At 37.2% G+C, this 9,552-nt stretch overlaps 1 protein-coding gene across 4 annotated transcripts; it reads right to left on the reverse strand.

Annotated features, from left to right (window-relative positions):
* Positions 1 to 1,072: 1,072 nt before the first annotated feature.
* LOC120092840 (COP1-interacting protein 7) lies at positions 1,073 to 9,094 on the reverse strand. Of its 4 annotated transcripts, none has more exons than XM_039051068.1 (14): positions 8,901 to 9,094; positions 8,698 to 8,758; positions 8,143 to 8,322; positions 7,489 to 7,609; positions 7,357 to 7,408; positions 7,149 to 7,201; positions 7,006 to 7,061; positions 6,219 to 6,371; positions 5,877 to 6,106; positions 4,014 to 5,584; positions 2,929 to 3,801; positions 2,057 to 2,468; positions 1,510 to 1,572; positions 1,073 to 1,400 (listed from the first exon to the last, which is right to left on the reverse strand). In XM_039051068.1, the coding sequence occupies exons 2-14, from the start codon at positions 8,754 to 8,756 to the stop codon at positions 1,336 to 1,338; spliced, it is 3,888 nt and encodes a 1,295-aa protein (XP_038906996.1). In that variant the 5' UTR covers positions 8,757 to 8,758; positions 8,901 to 9,094; the 3' UTR covers positions 1,073 to 1,335. The 4 variants fall into 4 exon arrangements, 3 of the variants coding, with proteins under 3 accessions (XP_038906996.1, XP_038906994.1, XP_038906995.1); XM_039051066.1 differs by having other exon boundaries at positions 7,339 to 7,408; XM_039051067.1 differs by having other exon boundaries at positions 7,339 to 7,408; positions 8,978 to 9,061.
* Between the last annotated feature and the right edge of the window lie 458 nt (positions 9,095 to 9,552).

Raw genomic sequence — 9,552 nt, forward strand, 5'->3', positions numbered from 1 at the left:
TTGATGTGAATGAAGTTAGCCACTCTAAACAGAACATTGAACATGCAAGTAAAAATAACCATTTCCGATGTGAAGGGATCAATTTGTATGCATACAATAAAAAGAAAGCTCCTTCAACTGGTTAAGATACATACCCTCAACCAAGAAATAAGAGGTGCAAATCTGCACATCTCAAATATTGTTTTGAATTAAAAAAGGGAAAAAGGAGAGGAAGAAGTTAAGGCATATACTCAACCTTGGTTGGAGGCTTGAATATTCCCATCGTTCAACTTAAAAGAATAATCATAATAACGTAAAAGAGCAAAAGGAGGCAAGTGAAAATAGAGCTAGCCCTATTATGACGTTAGAATCAACATTTGGGAGGATTAATCACCAACACAATTATGTATGTGTTACATTTATCACGCCCTCTAAGAAGGGTCAGTTTTTTTTTAGTCAACAGTGTGCAAGACTGGGATTTGAACTTCTAACATTTTGGTCGATAATACATACTTTAGGTAGGAAGGGAGGGATCTAGTTTTCATTACGTGATGTTTCCTACCCTAATTGGAGAGGTGCTGGCCTTTTCTTGTGCTGAAAATGAAATGAAATGATTTAAGGGGGCGTAAATGACCCCTTTCTAAAATGATATGCCTAAACACGTGTATATGATAGCTAAAATAGAATGATTCTACAAGTATTGAATCCACTGTGAGAGGCTATATTTTAGGGCAGCAGTGAGGATAATCGATGGAACAGATCCACCCACTTCCTCCATGAACGTTTTGTAATAGCTAGTAACTACTAGTAAGGCTGCAGAATCCATGATGATAATTCGATGATTGATTATCAAATTCATAACAGAAGTACCTATTTTAGACTTGATGCTCGTCCGGTGATCGAATGAGCACATTCGAGAATGATATGGCCTCCAGTCTCTCTTCTCTTACAACCATTTAGGATGATATAGTAAACATTACGACGATATTTGATTTTTCCCAAGCGATGTTCTTCCATCCCTTTAGTATGAGACACGGCCTTTTTTTTTCAGTTTGTGGTCATGGCTGCAACCAGCTTAAAACAGTAGATCAAATTTTGCATGATTTGAAACTGGTTTTCATTTAATAAGCTTATAATCCTACATGGAAATTCACCACTGGAAAAATATGTAAAATATACGACCATGTTTCAGATAACGTTATTAAAGATATTTTATATAGCCACAGTAATGAAAGAATAAATAACAAACCGGTGTATCCTACATAACCCAAGCACGCTTGCACTGTGCAAAAGACAAGCTTGAGCTTGATGTTACTCGACTTCACATAATTAATGGTACCACAAATCCGTGTTGTGTTATGCACTTCTCTTTTCACTGTTCTTACTTCGGAAAGGTGATAGCAGGGAAAATGCACGAGAAGCTGAATAAGAGCAAAAAAAAAATACGTTTGAATTTGAGATCATAATGATCTTACAAGATGAAGACAATAGGGGAAAAAATAGAAACATCAAATTTTTTAAAATGCTTACACTTATGAGTTTTGCTGGCAGTGGGGGTTTCGTCTTGAGATATCAGATTTTTCAGCGTAGGAACTGACGGCAGAAAACAAAGGGTATTAAAGATATATATAGTAAGCTCACAAAGCAAGATCAACAGAAACATACACATGGAGACATCTAGTCATATTTTAGTCAAACATGGACTTTGCATCATCCAACATAATGGTAGAACAAGAAAACCTGCCATATTAGTTGGTTAGTGTGGCATCTGACTTCTGATGAGTGGTTCACTTCTCCATATTTCTGTCTAATGTGAAAAGATGTACATGCGACTCAGCTAAATGAGTTTCAGTTCAAGATGAAATTTAATCATTGCAGCGTAGATAGTTAACATCATATATCTTAAGTGGTTCTTTTGATGGTAGAATCACTTTTAACGCATCATATTTGGACTCTCAGATTCATGTTAAGGAAAAAAAATGTAACTGATTGTTACTAGAGTTATAGGCGTTTCAGTCATCTGCTCAAGCATGTATCAATTATCAAGCAACTAAGACGCCATCTATTGGTATTTTACCTTCATCGTGAGAAGTGGAATTTGTCCCAACATCATTGGCTTCAGAACCATTTGTGCTGATATTATCTGATTCATCATTATGCTCATCTGTAGCTGGGCTTTGATTCTTTCTTCCAAACTTCAGTAGTAGTCTAAGTCCTTTTGATGATTTTTTTACCTCGGGCTTCTCCGATGCTTCAGGAATCTTTTCCAATTGTGCGTTTCCATAATCAGGAACATAAGCTTTTGCCGTTTCAGAGCCTTTTGCTGCACTCTCCAAATCTGATGGGGTTGCTTTTCCATACTCTGAAACACGAGTGCAAGGATCTTCAAAAGAAGAAACACGAGCATGTGGAGCTTTATATAATTTTTCAGTCGTGCTAGGAGATGAAAACTTTTGTGCTCCCTGATCTGATGCACCATTTGCTGTCACCTGCACATCAGAGATTTGTATGTAAGACTATCAAGGACACCTAGAAACGCTGTCCCAAATAAAGAAAAAAAACAAACAAAGACCCAACCTTCCAGGAGGGCAGGATAATGAAATCTGTTGAGTCAAAGAAAATAAATTAAAGGTGCTTTTTAAGTCGATAAAAGATGTACACATTATGTCGAAAGATTAAGGATTGAGAAACGAAGACCATAGACCGGTTAATGCACTCCCGGGGGGATGATAATGGAAAAATAATAAATAATCTCCAATTACTATAATTTTACTTCGAACTACTGTATGAAAAGAGTGAGAGAAGTGCAAGTGCAATTTGCTGCATTCTGACTATAATAAATTTCAATACTAGCTAATGAATATTATATTTTAAGGGCTTTACTTGTCCTCTAAGCATCACACCGTTGTCAGATAAACTTTCCACATCTGAGGTTGCAGCCAATCATACCTCATGAGAACTCAACTGACTCTGTGATTGGAGCTTGATGGGTTCTCTATTGACACCGGACACTTTAATTTGGGGATTAAGATTGTCTGATGAAGGACCTGTACGGATAGAGGGTTTCTCATATTCAAGCATTACAACGGTCTTTTCAACAACAGGGTTGTCATCCAGTTCATTATGATGTGAGACTTTGGCAGTGATTCCTTCCATGGAAGCACAAGCACCTTCAGAAACTGAAGGACAATTCACACTCTGCTTTGTTTCTTGTGCTATCGAGTTGCCAATTGTAGCACCAGGTCCCTTGGGCGTTCTAATTTTAAGTTCCGGAAGAGTTGCAGCCTTGCTCTTATCCAAATTCATTATAGCAGATATCTTCTTTTTGCTCTCAGTTTCATTTGTTACTTTTGCTTTTAAAGCTGGCTCACTCCGTGTCTTGATAGAAGCAGCATGATTGCTGATACTCATTTTTGGCTCTGATAATCTTCTAATTCGAGCCATGGATACTTTTTTGTCATTTGTGGCATCACTGTTCTCTTTCTTTAGTTTAGTTAATGAAGGTACAGATTGAATTAACCGATTGCCAGCTGAGTGATTTCCACCATTCAATCTGCTGGGTTTTGCAGCTTTGTTGGAATCGTTGGAACCAATTGAAGGCGTTCTGATGGGGAATCTTTGCAGAGGAGACGATGGTCCTGGATCTGAATCACTAAATTTTGATCCCTTCTGAGAGTTGGGTGACATTTTTGTTGGCAGGAGCTTTCTAGTTTGCTGAGAGGGCAATGATGACTGAGCAGTGTTGCTATTATTACCCCTTGCTGCAATTCTTTTCTGCCTCTCTAGCTTCAAAGTTTCTATTCTTTTTATTGCTTCCTCCTCCTGGATGGAAAATTTTAGAAGAAGTTATATATCCTGAACAAACTAGCCAGGAAAAAAGAAAAGAAACGGGGCGGGGGGGACAGACCCTGCAACTTTGAGACGTGACTAGCAAGAAAAATAATATATATGCGGGATAGAAACCATATCACTTGACTACTCTAGATTTAGGGTTCCGCTTAAATGTGTAAAGAAAAACACTACTAACATGGTACCTTCTCCTTCTTCAATTTCTGGAGATCAGCTTTATAAGTTCTTAGCTTTTCAGCACGTGCCCGTGCTTCATCTAAAGGACTCAACTTAGAAGGCTTTCCCTTCCTTATTGGCCCCCCAGTCTTCCTATCTGGAGTGGTTTTTGGCTTACGACCATTGTCCAACCTTTTAACCCCCTTTTTAACATCAGTCACTTCTTCCTTCTTTTTATCCACACCTGTTACCCGTCCAGCATGGCCCTGCATTTCATATTCGAAAGCAGGATCATAACCAGCAGGTTCATTTTCTGTTTCACGCTTTGGCATTAGATTCAGTACATCTGGCTCATAGGTAGCAACTCTATTGGACAATTTTTCTTCCTTACAATTTGAAGATGGAAACTCGGAATCCATGTCAACAGCAGTTCTACCTTCCTTTCCAACTGCATCCATTGACATCGATCTTAATGGAACTATGTAAGAATCACCATCCAAATTATTTGAAGAATTTTTATCATAGCTCATTTTTGTAATATCAGAGCCACTTACAGCTAATGGATCGAAGTGGACATTAGAGAGAGTTTGACCCTCTTGTCCATAAACCATAAAATCATCACTACCAGACCTCCTGTAGCCATTTCTTCCTCCATCAAGTTCTGTAGCCTGCATATTCAAATGACCATCCCCCGATAGACCATCTCTTCGAGAAGTTAATAATTCATCATTTGATGCCCTTGACATGCGGCTGATTCTTCCACCAACTCTATCAATATCTCTAGCACCATTTTCTTGGATTTCATCTCTGTTTGATCCTTGAGCAATTAATGGATCATCACCAACATTATTTTGGCGCCTTTTCTGCTTGGTCTCACGTTCCATGGTGAACAAGCTTTGCTCAGCATGTGGTTTGTCTGCATCAGCATCTCGAAGTAAAAGGCTTTGGAATGCCTGCCAATGTCCGTCTGCTTCTGGTGAAACAGTTTTTGCTGGAGTATTCGATTGATCTCCAAAATTTAGATGTTTTCCTTTGCTCCTTGATGATCTAGTAGATTTCTTCTGTTTAATTTCTGGACTAATAGCCTGTGAATCTCCATCTTCCCCACTTCCGCTTTCAGACAGTGAATCTGTTTCGCTGCCTGATGAATTGTGCCTCTTCGAGGCAATGTAGTTGATGTTGCGGATGACAACCACACCCGATTTTCTTTTACCTGAGCGACCGGCTTTTCTCAGATCTTCTGAAGCTTCTTGCTCTGATTCTGCATCATCAGGTATTCTTGTTTTTGAAGCATTCGTCTCCCAAGTTACTGGTTCGATGGAGTTATCTCCACTATCCATGGAGTGCCTTTTGCCTCCCATTTTTTTACCATCACCCACACGAGAATCCTCTGTCACTGGATAATGTGGATGAAAGAAAGGGCTACTTCCTGCATAGTTCTGATAGTAAGGCATTCCTTGCATGGGGTATCCTTGAAAGACAGGCAATGCACCTGGCGGAGAATTGATGGGCCAGGGAGGGTATACATGATGAGGATACTGCCCTTGAAGATACTCTTGGTGGCCTGGTGGTGACTGGTACATCATAGGTGTATTTCCATCTGGGAAAATGAGTGGACAAAAACTCCTTTAATACAAAATTGAAGAGAGTAAAAAAAGCAGCATTGTATAAGGCAGTGTAGTTCATGCAGACTCGACCAGTTAGTATTTAGGTTTGATCCAAAACCAGAAGACTGTAAATTCAACTTCAAGAACTAGTCCCATGGTTGATACTAAAACAAATATAATGGCGTAGCATGGATATTCTAAGTCTACGACGAAGACTTGAAGCTTAAGTTTAGAATACTTTTTCAAACCACAATTCATCAGATTTCTAATGTAATCATATCGCACCTGCACTTGCATTCCCCTTAATCATTGAAGATGGTTCTTGCTGAGATTCAGACCATGCTTCTCTAGATTCTGCCTGCTTGTCAGACAAACTTGTAAGTATAATTCCTGACGTATTTGTGGAAGGGGAAAAGTCTGGCCGGCTGGATAGTGTCTCTGCTGCTTCAATTTCAAGCCATTGGCCACTTTCATGCTTTCTTTTCCATAGTTCTTTGAATTTTAAGCATGCGTCCCTGTTTTTTGCAGCAGATTATTCAAATTATGAGTCATCAACTGCAAGAAATATGATGTCAACATCAACATAACGCTTTTGTATAATATTTAGAAATATCAATCTCTTCGTACATCAATCGTGAGGCTCCAAAGTTGTTCGCAAATGATATCAATGGGGACATCTGATCAATGTCAAAACCAGCAGCAACAGCTCGAGCAAAAGCCATTCCTTGCTCCTTTTGCAGCATAGCTTTGCGTGTCTCCAGGACTTTAAGAAGCTGAGCTCTAATGGGATTAAATGAAACTAAAAATACTCAGTATAGTCCTAAAATTTCATTGCATAACTATCCTAAACTAAAGGAGGCCAACACCAGATATACTTCAACTAACTTATTTATTTGAAAATTTATTAATTGTTTGCCATGGAAAGAGGAAAAAAAATGATGAGAGGAGAATCAACCCTGTACGATAGTTTGATTAAATAAAATAATGGGAGCACCTTTGCATCTGTGATATGGAAGTGAAGAAGTGCAAAACAGGCAAAAATTTGAGAAGAAATTTCCCAATTGTGATTACTGATCAGTCCTTTCTGTGTAAGGGCTTAGCAAAATATAAAACAGCTTTGAGACATAAGATATAATTCTCTAATTGCTATTATATAAGGTAAAAAAATTGAAAATTAGTTTGCAGAATGGAATCAAATAACATACTAGAATGTTAATAAGGTTGTCATTTGAGATTGTGATGTTAACTATTGTCATTATATCCAGACAAGACTTGCAATAGGCGTACATACACATATTAGCATTCAAGACTCTTTAAGTATTTCCAATTGTTCACTAGCGTAAATTTTATAATAAATCTATTCAAGTCAAGATGTTAGAGGACACAATTGACAATCACTAGAGATGGAATGTACTTTGAGTTCTCCTCTGACACCATATGTCCATTGGCCTCGAGTGAATCGGCATCAGGCTGCCAGATTTTTAAACAAAGCAAAGGTAGATTAAAATAAAGAAGTGAAATTTTGTTTGTTGAAGAGCATATTTGAGTGCCCCTTACCTTGTACAAAACAATGGCTTTCTCCTCGTTACCATCCAGAAGAGTCTTGCTTGCTGTTAAAGACCACATGAATCAATTTAGTTGTTAAAAATTGCAGGATCTAAGGAACATAAATATGACTTGACTAATGGAATTGAAACAAATGGAATATAATCTATGCTAAGAAAATGAAAGAGAATATTCTACAAACCTCCACTGATTTTAATACCTTCAGTGGTGCTTTCGGGAGGCTTTGTAGGCTTTCCTTGTTTGTCATCTACCTGTTACGTGAAACTGAATTGAAAGATGGACCTTTTGAGTCAACACGACAAGCATTAATAATATGCTAGAATTTACTTACAACATTTGGCCCCGTGTCATTGTTGCCCTGAATCAAGATTGCCTCCTCAATCTGTAATATCTCTGATTCGGTAGTGTACACCCGTTCCAAAATTTCAGGGGTGCTTACAAATCGGACAAACCTAAATGTGGCATTTTATCAGTATATCATATGACTATGTACTAACATAAGTTTCCCAAAAAGATTCAAGACTTATGCTGGGTAACACATGGCTGAACCTAAGACAATTTAGGCCAAAATTTAAACTTGCCTTACATTTTAAATAAAATTTACATTTACTACTTTAGTTATACATTTTTTTAGTCCCATCATTTCAGTTTCACTCATACTTATTCTGGATTTAGTTATAAAACTTCTATCAATTTTATTATGTGCTACACAAAATTTGGGAACTTGATAGAAAATGGGACCCTCTGGAACTATACGATCACTTCATTTACCTATACCCTAGGATGGGCACTGCAATAACAGGCCATTAGGATTAAGAACATGTTAATTTTTCAATGGTTGTTACCCGTTAGGCACTTAATATGAACACATTTATGTTGATTCTAGAGGCAATTAATAATATGAATAGAAACACATAGTTATTGAGAGTAATATTGATGCATATTTATGAATGGGAGAGATGTAGGTTTTTAATATCAATACAACCTCTCCATGGTACCCTTTGTGAACCATGTTCTATCACTGCGAGGGTCTGGCTCGAGAATAATGGAATAACCACCTCTGGCCATCTGTTCTTGTGCAATCTTCAAATGGGCAAGAAAAGGATTTAGTAAACCCGAAGCTATCTTCTCAGACTTTCCATTTGCAGATATAATCAAATCACACCTGATTAAGAGAGATGGTCAACTATCAATCACTATTAAAAAACTAGAAAGTTCAATGACTCGATGTTTACTTTCAGCAGAATGATGGTATAAGTAAAAATGCTACAATCTCAACAAATAAATCCTTAACTTTAAAGAGAAATGCTAAAAATTTTAAAAACTAAAATAAAACCATGGTAGAAGGTCAGAATGCTGACAAAATCCAACAAAATGAAACGAAAAGGATATTATGCAACAAGAACAAAGAAAGCTAAAATACTAAAACCATGAATTGGCTTCTAAAACAGAAGGCGACATAGCAGATCATCTAATCAAATTCTTCAAACATTGGCAAAGAAATGTAAAGTAACTCAAACAATAAGCCAATAGAATAAACCTTGTTCGAGTAGGTGTGAGTTGAAAAGTAGCCGAATCAAGCTTAGTCGAAGACTTCATTGCTGCAACGAAAAAAGAATCAGAAGAACAAAACTCAACAAGTAAGATACAAAAACCAAGGAATTAGCGTTACAAGTGAGATCAGAACAAGAAATAGAAGGAAATGAGAAAGAAAAGGAATCTGCGGAAAAAAACAGAAGATACCGAAAGACTACTAATAAGCAGGTTTGTGCCACCAAAAGAAGAGGTCGGAATTGTAAGTAAAAAGTTGAAGAAGAAACCTAAGGGAGAAAGGGCATTTAGCTCAAAAGATGAGCTTTAATGGCAGCTGCCATGAGAGAGAGAGAGAGAGAGAGGGAGAGCAGCTGCGGCAAGCGACCAGCGAAAGAATCCAAGACTAAGAGAGGAAAGAGAGTGCAACTTTTTGGCTGGGAATGGGATGAAAAGGTAAATATGGAAAAGAAAAGGGGTAGATTTGCAAAACAGAATAAAGTTGAGAAACAACGGCATGGTCGAAATGCTGCAAGAAAGCGACACATACGAAGCCAGAAAATGTCAACCGCGTTTTTTTTTTTAATATTAATGTCGTAAATAATATCGAGATGTCAATTTTAGTTAAATTAGTAAATATTAAATTTTCACAATTTTTAATGAAGTCAAATGCCTTTTTTTTTCTTTGAGTTCAAGAATATGCTAAATGGGAGTCCAAATTTTTAACATTTTGAGTAGGATCACGCTGATAATAAGTTCAAACTCGAGAGTAAAAGTTTAGTATTTTAAAAAAATGAAAATTCTTATAAATAGAAAATTTCTTAAAATATTCACATTTTATGGTAAACTTTTAGAATTTTTTTAC

Source organism: Benincasa hispida, chromosome 12 (genome assembly GCF_009727055.1).
Source record: "Benincasa hispida cultivar B227 chromosome 12, ASM972705v1, whole genome shotgun sequence".
NCBI classification, from domain to species: domain Eukaryota; kingdom Viridiplantae; phylum Streptophyta; class Magnoliopsida; order Cucurbitales; family Cucurbitaceae; genus Benincasa; species Benincasa hispida.